This window comes from Camarhynchus parvulus, chromosome 1A (genome assembly GCF_901933205.1).
Source record: "Camarhynchus parvulus chromosome 1A, STF_HiC, whole genome shotgun sequence".
Lineage (NCBI taxonomy): Eukaryota > Metazoa > Chordata > Aves > Passeriformes > Thraupidae > Camarhynchus > Camarhynchus parvulus.
This window is the reverse complement of record NC_044586.1, coordinates 66,528,850-66,547,203: the sequence shown is the minus strand read 5'-3', so window position 1 is coordinate 66,547,203 and position 18,354 is coordinate 66,528,850. Positions and strand designations below refer to the sequence as shown.

The 18,354-nt window shown below is 44.0% G+C and overlaps 1 protein-coding gene across 2 annotated transcripts in view; it reads right to left on the bottom strand.

Annotated features, from left to right (window-relative positions):
• SFMBT2 (Scm like with four mbt domains 2) overlaps positions 1 to 18,354 on the bottom strand; it is a 111,707-nt gene that overhangs the window by 36,484 nt on the left and 56,869 nt on the right. For both annotated transcript variants that reach the window (XM_030960763.1, XM_030960762.1), the window contains exons 7-9: positions 17,038 to 17,135; positions 3,979 to 4,080; positions 3,148 to 3,295 (exon numbers count right to left, since the gene is read on the bottom strand). In XM_030960763.1, the coding sequence (XP_030816623.1) occupies positions 3,148 to 3,295; positions 3,979 to 4,080; positions 17,038 to 17,135 (348 nt within the window). The remainder of the gene's footprint in view (positions 1 to 3,147; positions 3,296 to 3,978; positions 4,081 to 17,037; positions 17,136 to 18,354) is intronic.

The following is an 18,354-nucleotide window of genomic DNA, read 5'->3' as shown; positions in this document are numbered from 1 at the left end:
GGCTCAGGGGAGCCCCTCTGGCTCTCCCTGACAGGAGGGAATTATTGTATTTGCGGGGTGCCCCTGGCAGGAAGGAATGATGAATCTGACTCCATGTTCTCAGAAGGCTAATTTATTATTTTATGATACTATATTATATTAAAGAAGACTAAACTATACTATACTAAAGAATACAGAAAGGATCCTTACAGAAGGCTAAAAAGATAATAAAGAAAAATCATGACTCTTTTCAGATACCCGACACAGCTTGGCACTAATTGGCCAAAGAGTGAAAACAACCCACAGCAGAAACCAATGAAACAATCACCTGTTAGACAAACAATCTCCAAACACATTCCACATGTGAGCACAACACAGGAGAAGTAAATAAGATAATAATTGTTTTCCTTTTTCTTTGAAGCTTCTCAACTTCCCAGGAGAAAATCCTGGGCGAAAGAATTTTTCAGAGAATGTGAATGCCACAGGGGACAGCCATGGGGGTCAGGCTCTGCTCCCAGGGAACAGGGACAGGGAAGGGCACTAAGCTGCACTAGAGGAGGGTCAGGATGGATACTAGGAGGAATTTCTTCCTAATATTGTCTTCCTAATATCTTCTTCCAACCGAAAGGGTTGTCAGGCATTGGAATGGGCTGCCCAGGGAAGGGGTGGAGTGCCCACCCCTGGAAGTGATAAGAAACAACTGGACACTTAGTGCTGTGGTCTGGGTGAAAAGGTGGCCACCAAAAGTTGGATTCAATGACCCAGCTTGCCTGGAGGTCTTTTCCAACCTCACTATCCCTGACTCTGTGATCCTGCTCCCAGCTGCCTCCCTCAGCACACAGGGAGCTACCAGGTACCCAATGCCTCCATCAGCACATGGCACTCACACCCTGGAAGGCTCAGCCCAAGGGACAGCACTGAGAGCTGTGTTTGCACAACTCCTCAAACACGCAACACCTTCACCATGCTTGCCACCTCAGCTCTGGGCATGGAAGAACCCAGCATCAGAAGCTAATCTGAAGCAAATATAACAATACAAATGTACTGGAGGTTTTGGAAGTGGCTTTTCCTTAGTAAGCTTTACAACAAGGAACATTATCAACATGTTTTTTTTTTTCCCCCACTTAATAATAGCTCATAAAACAATGATTGTAACTCTAAAGGGAAGTGGTCTATAAATCCTGCTCTAATAAATATAAACAGAGCTTGTTCAATGTTTATACAGCAGCAGTTAATGGGTATTCATTTTTGGCACTGTACAGGAAAATACTGCTCTCTATTTCGAGTAGCAAATATTTGCACCTCCTGTTCATGACCCATTTACTCTTTGTTTGTCTTCAATAAAGCCCTGATAAGCAAAACGGAAAGAGAATGGATATCAGACAAATAAAGGACTCCAAACTCCAATATCCCAACCTGGCATATTGTTCTGACCAAAAAAAACCCAGTTAATTTTGAGATCAGAAAACCTCCTTGTCAAGCCTATATTAACCAGGGATTTGGATGCTTTTCACTTTCCATCTGCTTTCTTTTTTAGTGGTTTTTGGGTTTTTGTTGTGTTTAGTTTGTGTTTATTTTCAAATTACTCATTCTAATATCTGATTACATTTTAGTAACTCAAAGAAAGTGTCTGCCCATAGAAAAGGTTTTAAGGTGCCAAAATTCAGTTGGGACATGCAGCCCTTACACACAGTATAAAAAATACAGCAACACATAGAACGCATCTATCTGCCACTGGCTTTTTGGCTTTTTAATAGCTTCCCCCCAGGATTTCTCATCTCAGAGCAGAAAGCCAATTTGATTTTCACCAGGAGAATAAGGAGAGACTTTGTGCACCTCCTCGAGTGCCCAGGTGGATCCCAATAACCAGGCACCACACAAGATCACAAAATCACAGAATGGTTTGGGTTGGAAGGGGCCTGGAAGGTGACCCAGTTCCACCCCTGGCCATGGGCAGGGACACCTCCCACCAGACCTGGCCAAACTGAAAAATATTCCCATGACAGATGCTTGAGGTATGCCTTCAAATGTTGGCACCTGAAATAGACTTCACACACACCTGACCCAAAATCCACCATCTCAGACACGCTTTGTGTCAGCATGGATTGGAAATTTTTAAGCCTATGGTCTCTTCCAGTTAATTATCCTGCCTGGGCACACGGCATGTAAATTTGGGTGGAAAAACCCTAAAATATTCCATTTACTTTGATTTCTAGCAACTTTTCTGGACAGTATCAGTGAATGCTTACACAGGCATTATCATTACACCTGGGTTTCAGCAGGAGAGAGCTGAAGCCCCAGACAGCAGATTTATTTCAGCAGAAGCAGCAGAGCCATCACAGCTGCACCGTATGCAGCTGCAGGCACAGGGCTCCAGGACTTTGGTGGGAATTTCAAATTACATGTGCTGAAGAAGCATACACAAAACTTAGCTTCTTTTTTTCTTTTTTTTTTTTTTTTGAGGCTTTTCTTACTCCCAAGCAACATTGATTTTTGGCAACAGACCAAGAACCCAGTCAGCTTCAAAAACCTGGAATTCCAGGGAACCAACACATTTTGCAAGGAAAGAAATATTACTAGGGCACCACAGGTGGTTGTCTGAAGTTAGGAGTAATTAACTGCACTGCTACAAAGTTGAGGAACAGCAGGGCTGGAGGCTGTTTCTCCTGGCTCTGACCTGAACACTGCCTGCAGTGGGCCTTGGGATTTGTTGAGACAGCCAAGGAAATCCCTCCACACTCCTGGGCAGGCAGCTGTTTTTAGCTCAGACATTCAGATTTAGGAGCTCTGCTTGGCCTCGGTGTTGTACCGACGTGGATGAAACAGGGTTTGCCTCTGCAGTGATTGGACTTTTAATGCTCTCTACACACACAAAGAACTGCTAGGATTCATCCCACAGGAATTCATGAGGATTTCACAAGCCTTAATCAGACTTCAAAGCACAAGGACATCAATCCACCAGCAAGAAACATTTGCTGAGATGTTCATGGGCTGGTAGGAGCCAGAACAGCCCCAATCACTCCAGAGAAGTACTCTGGCTAGAGATACTTCAGCTGATGCTCTGCAGCAACCACCAACACAATTTTAAAGGCAATAATAACAAGCAAATGTGCTTCAGAGTAAACTCAAAAATCTGAGAAGGAATATAAGCTGAGAAGGAATACAAACCCTTGGGAGGTGTGAGATTGACTCCATTTTTAAGGCACCACTGTATTGGCAAGATCCCCAAGGAATCTGCATGGCAAAGCATTGAGATTTTGCTGGGTTCAGGTCTCAGGTCATCAATGGTCACTTGTAAATAATGATTGTTAAAAACCTAAGGAGTGAAAAAGAAGAGACCAAAATGAGGGTTTAGATTTGCTGCAACACATCAGGTAATGTGGAAAGCTGAAACAGCCAAAACCTGGGGATCAAACAACTGAAAATAATTTGCTCTCACCTAAACCTTTGCATCAAAGTGTTTCTACCAAGAGATCAAACCCTGAGTTTTAGAGATGGGTGAAATGAAGCAATGGAAAGTGCTGAGGTTCAGGGTCCCACAGCTGAGCAGCAACTGGAGATGATCCTGAAGACCCCAGAGCCTTCCCCTCTCTTGTATTTGACTGTGTGGATTAAATATCCAGCTACCACCTCCATTTATTTTATTTCTAAAGGTTTCTCAGATGTGCAGGGAAAATACATATGGATGGAGGGGAGATAAAGACAAAAAGAGGGATCCTTTTTTTTTTTTGCATGCAAGTGTCAGATGAACATGCTCATCCCCACTGGGTTTAAGCGCATGGAATCAGATGGTGATGCTTGTGGGAAAGAAAGAATTAATTAGGAACATCTATGGATTTTAAACCTATCCCTTAATGTGTTCTCCAGCCACTTAAGTACCACTCTTTTTTTTTTTTAAGTACCTTCCTGATTTCCACTACATTTTTTTCCTAAATGCAGTAGAAATCAGGAAGGGTTTCCCAGACAGGCTCTTTGCATCCCTCCTTTCTGAGCACTCACCTTGGTCACTGATGCAGGACAGATATGAAATGGCTCCCTCATATTCACTGCCTCCAGCTTCATCCCCACAGTGAAGAAGTGGTTTCTCAAATCAGCATGGTCCTGTGGGAAGAGGAACACATGGTGACACCAAGAAGCAGCCAATACATCTGAAAATCTAGTTGAAAGACATCCATGTGGGTTTTGTCAACTTAGCAGGTCCTGTGTTCTCTTCATGCCAACCCAGCCACAGAAAGAGAGGGGACAACCTGAGTTCTAGAGGATACATCTACAGCACCAAGCCCATCGTATCTAAAGCACAGGGTTTATGTCCATCTCAGGCATCCAACCAGAATTTGGTCCACAAGGAGATTGTGCTCACCAAAGTGAGGACCTGGCTGAGAAACTGCTGCTTGAAAATCTCCTGTGGGCAGAGCCTCTCCACCTCTGACACCTACATCACCCTCTGGGAGCAACTGAGGGTGCAGAGGTGCCAAGACTCAAACTGAAGCCCTCAGGGTAATGCACAAGATGCATGCAAACAGCTCAGCATGGCCCTGATTTACCCTGATGGATTCCCAGCACCTGCAGGGCACCAAAACAAGCACTGGGCTGCTCTCCAAGATGGAAATATGGAAAGGGATTTTTTTCCAGCTAGGAGACTGGAAATGGATTAGAGCTTGGGCAGCGAACTCAGACCCAAAATTTTTGCAACCAGAGAACATGATAGGAAAACAGGCAGCTGTGTTCAAGTACATCCCCAACCTAACACTTCCACCTGGGATAAAACCTGGCTGCACCCACAGGCTACACACAGAGGGTTCCCCACAGCAGCTGTGGGGATGCAGGATGCAGTCCTGAAATTCAGAAGCAACCCAGATTCAACTCCCTGGTTTGTAACCAGTTTAGTTTAACACCTAATTACTCCATCCCTTGTGATCCCTATCTAACAGCCACACAAGCTGCCACCCTAATTCCAGGGTAATGACTGCATTTTGTGTTCATTCAATAAAAATGTCCCACAGTATTTCTAAACCACTGGTGCATTAGCCAATACAAGCATGAAGAGAGATGATGCTGTATTTAGCACACACTCACAGACTACTCCAAAATACATGCAGAAAGCTTACTATCTAATAAGTGGTTAGCAACAACAATCCCATCTACATTCATTGCTACATGTGGTATTCTTGCTCTAAAATGATTTTCTATTGATCCAAAGTTCTGTTTCATTGTGCTTTCTTTTCCCAAGAACTGTCTGCACTTGTAAGGGCTTAACAACTTCTATTTTGGGATCTTACATTCCAACTGCTGCTAGAGATAAGGATTTTTACAAGCTCCAACCACTGCTAAATGAATGGTTGTTTTCATCCTACCAACCCGCAGTGTTAAAGAGCCCTCTTTGGTGAGAAACAAAAAGCAGAAAAAACTACCAACGGAACAATAATGAATTTTGTCTCAAAGCAAAAGAAAATACCGATGAGGAATATTTAAGAATAATGGCCCAGAGCCTAAGGAACTAATGGTTGAGGATGGAGCAGACATCCAGGAGTTTGAGCATCCTTTTCATAAGGGCATGCAATGACAGGATGAGGCAGAATGGTTTTAAGCTGAAAAAAGGCAGATTTAGATCAGATATTAGGAAAAAATTGTTTACTGTGAGCGAACTGAGTCACTAGGACAGGTTTCCCTGAGAAGTGGTGGATGTCCATCCCTGGAAGTGTTCAAGGCCAGCAAACTGGTACAGAGGAAGGTGTCCCTGCCTGTGGCAGGGGAGTGGAAGGAGATGAGCTTTAAGGTCCTATCAAAAACTGCCACCTTTAATACTGAAAAGGCTTCAGAGGGAAAAGATGATGGCTGCAAAACTCCAATCTCACCAGCAATGAACTTTAAACCCCTAAAGGAAAAATAGCATTTGGACTGGAGGGCTGCCTCCTCCTGCATGAGGATCCATACTCTGATTCTCAATCCTTGGGGTGAGGTTGTAAAGAAAAGGCAACTTTGCAAAATGTGCACCTGGAATCAGCATCTCCCCACAAACGTTCCATGATTCAACTCACGCTCGGATCCAGCCTCAGTATGTAATAAGCCAAGATCCAGCAAAGTACTTAATCATGTTTATCTTTAAACACACAAGTAGTTTAATCAACTTTTAAAGTGATTTGTTGATTGAGACCAAAATATACTGACACCAAACTGCACTGCTTCTCCTTTTTATCGGAACCATTTTTTTGGTGTTTTTCCTTCTATTTGTTTTGGCTTTTTTTTTTCAAAGGGGAAAAATAATCAGATGGGGAAAAAAAACCCACTAATAAAATTTAAAAGTATTTTACTTCAAAAGCACTGTGTACCTTGGGATCAAATCTCCCTTGTCTTTCAGCATAGCAAGTAAATATTTTCCCCATTAAATTAGTAGCAAGAGTGAACTCACAAGGGGAGGTTCACAGGATCTCAAGTACGTCTCCCTTTTGAGGGTCAAAATCCTCTTTGAAGCAGAAACATGCATTTATTTGGAGAAATGCTGTGGAAGTAGAAAACCCTTTCTGTGTTAAATGTCATTTTTGAGATGGAAAAGCTTTCATGGAGAAAAAGCCTTTGTACTGCACCTCTCTGGAAAATGGTCAGGGTCTGGATATTTGATCTGTCTCATATACTGGCTAAAGAGAATCATCAGAATTTACCAAAGCAGCTTTATATTTTTGCAGCCACAAAAGGAAAGAAAAAAGATTCCTGATGCCATTCTCCGGTTCCAGTGCTGGAGCTGCCTCAGCCAGCAGGGAATTACTTAGGATTTGGCATATGCTCCTCTTCAAAACTCCAATTAATTTACATAATTTCTAAGAATAGGTTCCAGAGAAGTGATGGCAAAGCTTTTAATTAGTATTAGACTCAAAGTGATACACTGGATAATGAACGGCTCTCTCGTCCCTTTATTCACGTTGACAGGAACGATGTCTGTTTAATAAAAGCCGCTACAAGGAGAGGACTGGAGGGGTGAGACTTTCTCCTGGTCCCCGCCAGGCTCTGCAGCTGAACAAAAGAAATGCCTGACATGATAATGGGTGGCAGAATTCGACCCTTTGCTGCTATTTCACAGCATTCAATGCCACCAGCGAGGATGTCACCAGCCATTATTTTCTAGCAACTTCTCCAAGTGACTCAATTTCCTTTGAAATGGAGATCAACAGGCAGAATAGTTTTGACCAGCTGGAGCATTTTAAAGCCTCATGCATGGTGGGCCTTTACTCCTGCTGGCAGTCAGTGCTTCCCAGGAGCAGCCTCGCTGACCACACAGAAGTTTGCTCTGGATATTAAGAAAAATTTCTACACTTAATGTGCTGCCAAGCACTGGCACAGGCTGCCCAGGGAATGTTGGAGTCACCATCCCTGGAGGGATTTCAGAGTTGTGGAGGGACTTAAAAGTTGTGCAGATGTGGCATTTGGGGACATGGTTTAGTGGTGGCCTTGGCAGTCCTGGGTTAATGGCTGGACTTGATCTTGGAGGTGTTTTCCAAACTAAATGAGGCAATGATTCTGTGATTCTATAATTTACACCAGAGGATTGCCTGTCCTGGGGTTCACAAGCCCTGAGAGGGCAATGGAAACACCCTCTGACTGCTGAGGAGCAGCCAAGTGACCTGGACTGACAATCAACAAGGATTCAGAAGAGTCCCTTGGAGCAAAGTGAAAAACCATGCCACAAAACATTCAACAAATTAACGTGGCACGGGCACCACAGCTGCTCACTCCAAGGGTCACAGTCTCTAACATGATGGATTACAGCTCAGGGGTAATGAGTGGAGCACTGCAAAAGCCCTCAGTGAACGTCTGTCACTCACAGTCCAAACCCACTGGCAACAGCCAGAGCTGTCACAGCTCTCACTGTAATCCCAAAAAAAGCAATTAAACTCAGCCCCACGCTCACAGCCTTAGAGCAGGGGGTTCATTTGTAAATGCACAGGCTGTGACCCTCTGGGCCACCTGAAAGACAGCCCTGCTTTGATACACATCTGCACCATGATTTCCATCTTTACATGGCTTGTGTTTCTGTAATTATCCTGTAGAAATTACTGATGGGCTTTGTAACAGCTCACCGCAGTCAGCATCACACACAGGGCTGGGAACTGCACATCTGGAGGTCAACTAACAAGTTAGCCACAGTTCTGGGAGAAGAAACAGGCTCCAAATTCCCAGGTTAGGGAATTAATTCCCTTCCCAAATTCCCTTCTTTCTTTAGGGTCTGAAATAGCCACATAATTTTCTCCCTCACAGCTAACAAGCCACCAGCAGTGTGGACTTCAGAAATGCCAGGTGACATGGCAGCCTAAATGTCACTCCAAAAGAGATCCACAAACAGATTTAGAAAAGCACTGTAACTCTTCAGGATCTGAGTAAGACTTAGGGAAAGAAAAAAAAAACTGTGAGGGTGACATGCTTAATTCCTGAGAGTTGAGTCAGTAAGTTGTAGTTTTAGGTGATGGACTCAGAAATTTCAAAATCATCATTGCCATTTGCCCAACCTGGTAGCTAAATACCAGGTCAACAAATGTAATTTCTGCTAAAAAATGCCATTTGGCTGTAAATAAACTCAGTTTTGTCCATGTCACAAGAGTGGAGCTCAGGTAATTTCACAGTGCACTGGGTAAAGCTGATAGAGCAGGGGGACCTGGCTAAGCTGCTTTTGTCTGTGACACTCAGGGAAGCCGCACTCTGATAGAGCTGGCTGCTCTATCTGTGTCCCCAAACCTAAGGAAGGGCATCACTTTCAGATTGTGACATGTCCATTTTTAGCCCATTCTGCTCAAGACCACTGGAGTAATATAATTTTAAACACAGGAGCTTACACACTGTATAGAAAAGAGCAAAAGGCTCTCATTTGGGTCTAATTTTCAAATATTCTTAAAAATCAGGGCTTTCTTGGTCCAGGACAGTCAGATGCACACAATTTACAGAACTGCAACTTCATGCAAAACACAGAACTAAGTCTGAATGCTTAGGCTGAGAGGCTGATTAAAAACACTGACCACTTAATAAATTATTGACCTGAGCCTCCTTTAACTGTAACTTTTAAGTATGAACTACTCTTGCCTTCAGTCCCATCTCTCCTGGTCTACCCTAATAAAGGACACAGAGGAGCAGGTCCCATCTGGTATAACTGGGAACATATTAATTGATTTGGTTTTTATTTTTGAAGAAATCACTTCCCCTCCATCTTTTCTCTCTAATTTCTCCAAGAAACTGGCTGTTCCTAATAGCCTAATTTTAATCACAAAGCTCACGTGTGGGAACCAGTCACAAACACAGTAATAGCAGTGCTTAAACTGCCTCCACAGGAATCTGGCATTTGTTTTTTTAATTGAGAAAAAAAAGAAGAAAATCAAGAAAGAAACGCTACCCAATGCAACCCTCTGCGTTATTTGCAGATGAATCAGTCTTGTTTATGATTCACCAACTTCCTTTGCTAAACACGGAGCAATTTTCCCTGAAGGTGCACTCTCTGCAGGGAGACAGAAATCCCTGTAAGACACAACGCATGCAAACTGTCCCCTTGCTCTGACAAGAGCCATCAGAGGAAGACAAAAATGTAGAGATGTGGGGTGGGATGATGTGAAAAAGGTGCTGGGAGGGAGGTTTTAGAGACACCACAACCCTGAAGCAACAAGAGCCAGCTACAAACTGCACCTACTGAAGAGCCCCTTGAAAAACTGCAGATGCTTCTGCCGAGGATTGGATTTAGCCCTACGGATTTTAAGCTCCTCTTGTTGAATAAAAAATAGTTACCATAGAAACAGCAACATTGCAGAGTAGCCAGTCGAAATCCAAGCACACCTTCTCCGTATGGCTCGGGCCAAGGCAGATGGCATTAGGGCAAAGATCCCCTCCCACACAGCGCCTGCTTGGCTCTGCCTGGCCACTGGAAGCATGGGCAGAGGTAAAAGGGATGGATATTCATCCACCTGGGATTCTTTTGCTATGTCCTAGGGTGAGGTTATGATGCTTGTACCCCCATTCAAGTGTTCTGTTTATGCTGGATATTGTGTTCTGTGCCTTCAAGAATGGCTCTGAAGAGTGAAAGTTTTGTTTTGGTTTCTTATCAGCCGCTCCCCCACAGCTGGCAGGACACAGAGACAGGGCAGGACATAGTGCTGCTTTTGCATTTTGCTTGGCTTTTTGCTTTGCTCCTACTTTTTGCTTCTGCTCATTAGTTAGTTTAGCTAAGCAGTCTGAGTTTTTCCCTGGACTGTTTTTCCTTTCCCTTTTCTGGAACGACTCGAGCCTGCTCCAGAATGGGACCTGGGAAACATCGAGAGTTTGCACCCTGTGGCTGCAGCAGCTGCCCCAGCACTGAAGGGACTGATAACAGAGCAACCAGCCCCAGACAGACTTTCTGAATTTGTCATCTTTTTCAGAGCGGTGACAGAGTGGTGTCATCTGGTATTGTTCATTTTGTGTGCTGGGGGGTGCTGTGCCTGTTAAATAAACAGGTTCTTTCCACTTCTCTCCGAGGAATCCTTCCTGAACCAGTTGGGGAGAGAGACCGTGTGGGTTTGCTTTCTGGAGGGGCTCCCTTTGGAGGTTTTTGCCCAAATTTGCCCTAAACCAGGACAGTTTGGTTTGGGTTTTTTAGCATCTCAGAGCCACAGTGCTTCACAAGCGTCGGTGAGAGCCGGTTGTGTTACACACCCAGGTCCCATTTCACGGAGGGTAAAGTCACAAAGAAAGGGTGGCACAGGTGGGAACAGCTACTCAGTGCTCAGAGTGAAACCAGCAATGTCTCTGCTCACACTTCCTCAACACACAGCCCCTCAACTGTGAGGAGGGACTGAGGCTGCCCACAGTAACAGGAATCATTACTGAGAAATCAACAGGAATTTGTGAGAGCAGAGAGGATCAGGAGCCCATTCAATGCACACAGTGAGCTGCAACCACCCTGCAAAACAGCTACAAACCAGAGCTGCTTTTGCTTTCTTCAAGGACATTAATTCACCTGTAGATCATACAATAGTAGACTCATGCAATGGATGTCACATGGAATGGATGTCACAAACTCCCTCACACCAAGGCTGGATGCAGTGATTCGACTAAACCAGGTCCTTTTGCTGACCCTTCCCCATCCTGAGAGACCCCAGCATGTAATGAAGAGAACTACACATGCCAGAGGGATAAGGAAGGCTGAGGGACCTGGTTCTCACTCATCCCATCTGCTTGGCTTGAACTGCCTCTAGCATTTCTCTCCCAACCCTGACTTTCGTATGGTGCTGCCAAACAGACCCTGGGAGCAGCTCAGACAGGGCTTGGCTTCACCCACCTCCCTGAACTGCTCTCCCAACCCAAATCCTTGCACAGCTTTGGACAGTCAGGAGGGAGCTGGAGAGGGTTAGAGCTGTTCACTGCTCACAGAGGTACCACCAGGCTGCATCTCAACCTCTGGTATCAGAGACATCCTGACTCCCTCTGTGGTGTCACACGGTTCTTACAAAGATAACTGCTGAGGCAGGAGTGGATAAAAAGGCAGCAAAACAACAGAGGGATTGGGAAGCCACGTGTCCTGGATTGCCAAGCAATTTGTATTATATCTGCCATCTGTATGGCAGTTGTCTTCTGCTAAGTGGGCAGTTTCCAGAGGGAGGAGCCAAGCATTCCTACCTGGATATAATCTGGAGATTCTGGAACACCAGCACAGCTTCTCCACTGGATTTCCCAGAGGAACAGAAGCTGCCTCTTCCACTGGATCTTCAGAGGAAGACTACACCTTTCTACAGGATCCCTGCTCCAACAGAACCACCCCTGACACTGCAGGAGGGCTGCAGCCACAATTCCAGTGGGACTGCTACGAACACCCTGACCCACAGGGTGTCAGGCTGTGTTCTGACTCTGTCAGTGTTGTTTTAGCTTACTGCATTGTTTATCCTTTTATTTTCTTCTCTAGTAAAGAACTGCTATTCCTATTCCCATATCTTTGCCTGAGAGCCCCTTAATTTCAAAATTATAACAGTTCAGAGGGAGGGGGTTTACATTTTCCATTTCAGGAGAGGCTCCTGCCTTCCTCAGCAGACACCTGGCTTTCCAAACCAAGACCCCATGCACGTCTCCCAGCCAGGCAAGCAGCAGCCATGAAAAAGGCCTGGAGAGCCCACAGATGAGGAGGAACAGATGGAGTATAAATAATCTGGCAGCCTGCAGACAACTCGTGGGTTATTAAAGCACGGTGTGCCGAGCCAGGACCAGCCAAGCCAGCAGGGCATGAAGGAGCTCGGGATTGGGGCTTGGCTTCCAAGGGAGACCAAAGGCACGCTCCTTTCAAGCTGCTGCAGCAGCACGTGCCCATCCACTGAGGGGGATGAAGACACAAAAACCCTGTTGGGCTTCAAGGCTACTCATGCAGCCAGGTCAGGTTTGTCTATGAGCTGAAAATCCTATGGGTTTCTCTAACTTCAACTCTTCCAGTATAGAAAACATTCTGAAACACCCACAATGTTTACTAAATTCTGAGAGATGTTGTTTTCTGTGGTATTTTCTGCGGTCCCCCGTGGCAGGAAGGAATGAATCTGACTCCATGTTCTTAGAAGGCTAATTTATTTTTTTTTATGATACTATATTAAAGAATACTATACTAAAAGTATACTAAAGAATAGAGAAAGGATACAGACAGAAGGCTACAAAGAATGATAATGAATCTCATGACTCTCCAGAGTCCAACACAGCCTGACTGTGATTGGTCATTAAGTTAAAATAATTCACATTAAACCAATCAAACAATCACCTGTTGGATAAACAACCTCCAAACCACATTCCAAAGCAGCACAACACATGAGAAGCAAATGAGATAATATTGTTTTGCTTTTTCTCTGAGGCTTCTCAGCTTCCCAGGAGAAGAATGCTGGGCAAAGAGGATTTTTCAGAAAATATGATGGTGACAGTCTTCCTTTTTAAACAAAAAAAATCAATGTCTTGGAGAAAGTGTTGCTCTTACTTTCACGACTAAAATGCATAGTTCATCCAGTGGAAAATTTTTTTTTTGGTAGGAAAGAGTCCTATACAATATTTGTTGTCAGGCTTGTGAGTGTAGAACTAGAAGCACCACTCTGTCCTGAATTTCAGGGGCTTGCTGCCCCTCCACTTCTCTCTTTAGGAGAGATCTGCCCCAACTGATTCCTTCCATGTCATTAGTTTTAGTATTAATTAATACTATTAACTGGTAACAGGAGACATCCAGAAGCTCCAGTCAGAAATAGGGGAACACTGGGTTGGGCATAATAAAGAGGGGTTTTTGCTAGAAGGATTTAGAGCTGGAAAGAACAAACAACAACTTCAGGAAAGGACGAGGGTAGAGGAATGGGACGAAAGGCTATAAATTAGAACTTCCACCTGTCTTAAATAAGCCCTCTCTCTCCTAGGTGTTCCTCAAGCAGTGTATGAGGATTTGGTTTAGGGATGTGGCTGGTAACAGCTCCATCCAAGGCAGTCATCAGGATTCCCTTCATAGGAATTGGGAACAGGATGCCAATGTGCAAAATCCATGGAAAGATGATGAGCACCCCAAATCCTGGGTAGGATTCAGCTGCCCAAACAGAGGTGTCTGAGGCGAGGATCCATGACATCTGCATGGCACCCACAGATCTGGCACAGGAGACTGGAGAAAGCAGAATGGGAGGTCAGAGAGGATATCCAGGATCTCCTGTCTGCCTCTTTCCAGGAAATGAAACCCATTCACCTCATACAAGCTGTTGGGCTGTAACTCTAAAATATGCACTGGTTTGTATATTAGGGCTATGTTTGGAGCATGGCTCCCTCTTAGAGAGCACCAGCAATGCCAGCACTGAAGCAAACCACTGAAATTGTTCCACTTAACTAGAAATCAGGCCCCAGCAACATTTTGACCATTTTTATTCACAACAAGCCCTGACCATTTTATCAGGCGTCCCCTGAAGCCCAAGCCATCATTTATGACCATACCAAACCAAGTGTGGGAGCATTCAACAGCACTCTGAAATCAGAGCAGACACAGCAAAGGACACATGTCCTTGGGCTGTGGCCTTTTGGAAGGATTTGTGCTCCTAAGCCGTTCAAACATCCTTGAAAACCCTGTCTGTATTTATTTTTCTTCAAGGATCAACATGTTTTCTGAAAGGCAGGGAACGACAAAATAGCAGGTGCATTGCAAAAAGCTTTTGTGAGGAGGAAAATTTATTCCAGGATGTGCAGTTTGCAAAACACTATGTTTAGTAGCTGCATAATAGCAGCATTTTGTGACAGTTAAACATCATGTTCCTTTCTCAAAGGATCCTAAAGCATTTTACAAACACTTCCAACATATGGCCAAGTGTAAAACAGCACCAAGAAAAAAAATAGAAAAGAAAATCCTGTTTGCAGCCTTCTCTCCTGATTTTTGCAACCAGCTCCTGTGGTCTGGTGTCCTCTCCCTGGATGCCAAGAGGAGATCAGGGCTGTGCTTCTGCAAGGGGTTTTTGGAGCTGCTGAAGACCACTACATGCCAAGATCAGCTCTGCCACTCTTGTGAGCATTGATAATTCAGGCTCAAACCCATGGTTTTTGAGCTCTCAGGCAGAACAGAACCCTGTGACACCAAAACTGAGGAGTGTCACAGCAGCAATGAGCTGACAGACCCCTGAGAGCAGCTGCTTCTCACCCTGCAAACGTGGCTCTGCTCTGCCAGTGCCACCTCCTGGGGACAGCCAGGTGGCACCACAGTGACACTTCCCTCAGTCATGCAGAGCTTTAAGGACAACATGGATTTAAGTCATAATCCAGCCCAGGGGACGGTGCTCATGAAGAGCAAGCACACACCTCCACCCTGCTCAGCCAGGGAATTCTGCAGGGAAATGTGGAAAAAACAGAATGTAACTGCTCAGTGTGCAGTCACCATGCCTGCCAAAGTAGACATTTTCAGCTTTCCAGAAGATCTCTAAGAATTGCCAGCTGTCAAACCTTGTGTTTTTTATCTCATCTAACAAACAGCTACAATAGCAAGGAGCCCCAGGCACGGTGTAGAGACACTACTTCTGTGCTGGGTTTGTAAATAAAATTTAAAAATCAAAATTAAAAGGAAGTTATAAAAGACACCTTTGGATATGACACTCTGCTGGGATTTGGGATTCTACTTGAAAGTCCCACAGATAATCCTTGGCTTTCTTTGCAAGATGAGTTGAGTTTACTCTCAGATAGTCTCCTAAAGCCTTAACTCATGTTTAAGTCATTACTAGAGGAAGACTTGCTCACAGGCACAGATGACATTTTGTCTTTGTCTCCTTAATTAAGATGTACAAAACGGGGTTGATTCACCCCAAATGGGCAGAATGAAGTGATGCCCACACACAAAAAATTTATTCCGTCTCCTGCCTTCCCAGCACCAGAACCAGGGCTCAGACAGCACCAAAATCTGAATTCTGCTCATCTTGTGCTCACCTTCCACATTATGATAAACAGAGAAGTCCTACTGACCTAATCATGGACCTAAACATTGACATTTTTTCCACATTTGGCCCCAAAGTAACTTTACTCTTGGGCCATTCAAGCATTCTAAGGTTTTGCACTGTCTTCTAAGAAGAACCTCTTTGGAAGCTCCAAGCACACAGCACAGCAACTGGGATTTGCTGAATTCAAATTTATGACCTGCATGCAATAATTAAAATAAGTGGGTATAAGTCTGGCACACTGGGAAGAGGCAGCAACACAGCTGTTAGTCATAAAACTTTTTTTTAAAAAGGATGTTTCGTGAGCCTCATCAGAAACATTCTTCACTCTTTCACACAGACAGGAATAAAATTTACACATTAGAAATTCCCTTCTGTGATTTAATCCCTGCCCCACACAAAGCATTTCTGATCTTGAAGCTGCCAATGCAAACTTTTAATAGAGTTGGCAGATGGAAGCCTTGGATGAGATGAATGGCAGAGACCCAGAACTCTGTGCACTCCACTTCCATCCCAGCACAGGGCTCCTCAAGCCCACATCTGTGCCCAACCCCAATCTTCCCTCTTCTCCCAGCACAGCAGAGCTCCCACGCTGCCAATGAACCTGGGCCATTAGCAAAGTGTCCCCTAATTAATGTTGCTAATTTCAGCGCATCCCAGCTGGGTGAGGAGCCTGGATTCCCCCTCATGGGAAGCTGCTGGAATGACCCTGCAGGGAGGGTGAAGGTGGCACTGGGGTTTTGTGGCAGTCAGAACGGGACATGGTAAAAGACTTATTCCAATTACAGAGCCATCAAATTGTTTCAGTTAGAAAAGCCCTCTAAGATCCAAATCCAGCACTGCCAAGGCCACCACCAAGTGCCACATCCACACATGAACTGCACCAGTTCCAGGGATGTTTTGGAGCATCCCAGTGCAGTGCTGCTGAAGGGCTGGGAAGGAAACCCTGAGGGTCCCCAGGCTGGTGGTGGTCCCCAAGCAGGAGGTGACAGCAGAGCCATGGGGGCACTGCTCCCACACACCTCCCTGAGCATCCCCTCACTGCCCATCCCACCCCAGGCAGGATGGAACTGCTGGAACCAGGCAGGCACAGCTGTAAATCAGGATTATCTGGAGCCACCACGGTTAACAGCAGTGCAGATTTACATGGGAAATTAAAGGCAGTGCCTTGGGGCTGAAGCACCAGAGTAAGAATAAAAAAAATTTAAAAAAAGAAGATGTAGGAACAAAATCATCTCTCACTTCCACTACAGGTCCCTGAAGGAGGTTTCTCTACCTTGTGGCTTGTGATCAGGTGAAAACATCAGTGCAAGGCTCCCAGAAATCTGTCCAGTTTGTGTCAGCTTTTATATTCACAGCCTTACTATTTCAGTTATGTATGATGTCTTTGCAGAGATTTAACAGAGTAAGACACAGGAAAAATAACTGGAGAAATCCCTGCTGGTCACCCCCAGCCCCCAGGAAACACCAATCAAGAAATAAGTCCACACATAAAAAGTGTTTTATACAAACATCCAGCTTGTGACCTTCCATGGTTATGTATTATAGCAAAGGCCTTTCTGGAGAAAGTTTAACTTTAGCTACTAAACATGGCATGATATTTATTCATCACAGGTTCCACAAGCAAAAGAAAAATATCTTTTACCTTGAACACTTCCATTGGAAGAGGAAAATTTGCTGCATCATTAAGGGATTTTTCCAGAGCGCATTTCCACTCAGTTATAGTCTTCAGAGAATAGATATCTAAAGGGATAACAATAACAAAAAGAAAAAAAGAACAACAAAACCAAGAGGTGACTGTTTGGAGATCAAACATTTTTGGCAGACTAAAGTTCTTAAGTCATATGAATGGACAGAGCAAGTGAAATGAGCAGTGTCTATATTCCAAGCTGTGCAGCATGGATAAACTCAACACAAAAGCAGCTAGCAGGGGCACACTGGAGAAAGATTGTGTTTTACAACCTGGAATAAAACCCAGAAAAATTCACATCCTTCAAATACTGCTGAAGGAACAAGAATCATATTATCTCATTACTTGAAAACAGTGAAAAAACTCTCCTTTGATTTTCATTTCTCAAAATACATGATGTTTCCTAGTTTGAGGAGCCTCAGGTCTTCAAGCAGTATTAGTCATATTTGAACAAAACAAAAATTATCATTATTAAGACACCTGTTCATCAGAAAGTGTTTAGGTTTTGGGTTTTTTTTTTATTGCAAGGTTGTGGTGGGTGTGGGAAGAAACATTTCAGCTAAATCTCTACCCAGACACATATTTTGGTATCACACTCAAACCAGAGCATCACACCAGAGCAAGGACTTACACTTATGAATTTTCATCATTATACTTTTAGGCAACATCTTTGTGCAGCTTCACATTGCTTGCAGTGAGTTTCTTTACACAGGTTTAATATTATTAAATCATGATATTAACAAGCCCTTTATGGTTCAGTGCAGTGAAATGCCTATGAATCATCAAAGGGAACAATGTAGGAAACAATGCTGCGATGAGGAACATTATATTGGATTTACTCCTGCCCTAGAAAACACATTGTTATCTTGCACGTAACAAGCTACTGCAGAACATTCATATCAAGGCCTCAAAGAGAGAAGATAGGTAGATAGATTGCAACAATTATTAAAATGGAAATGAACATGTGCTCAGTAATAAACTCGAACCTTGATACAGAGTGAGGAGTGTGGAGCTTTTCTTTGGCCAGTCTGGCTCCCCTCATTCACATCAAGGTTCAATTTGGCCCAATTTGCATTTAAATCCTGTACATCTAATAACCATATATATTTACTAGCTAGCAGAAGATTTACTGCTGTATCTTTCTTACAATTCTGAAAGAGGGAATAAAAAATATGTGTAAAAAAAAAAAAGGAATTGGCAAGCACCGTTTCCACCTAGCACTGATGGTACAAGAGAATTTTATGCTCTGAACTCAACAGATTTAAGACCTTA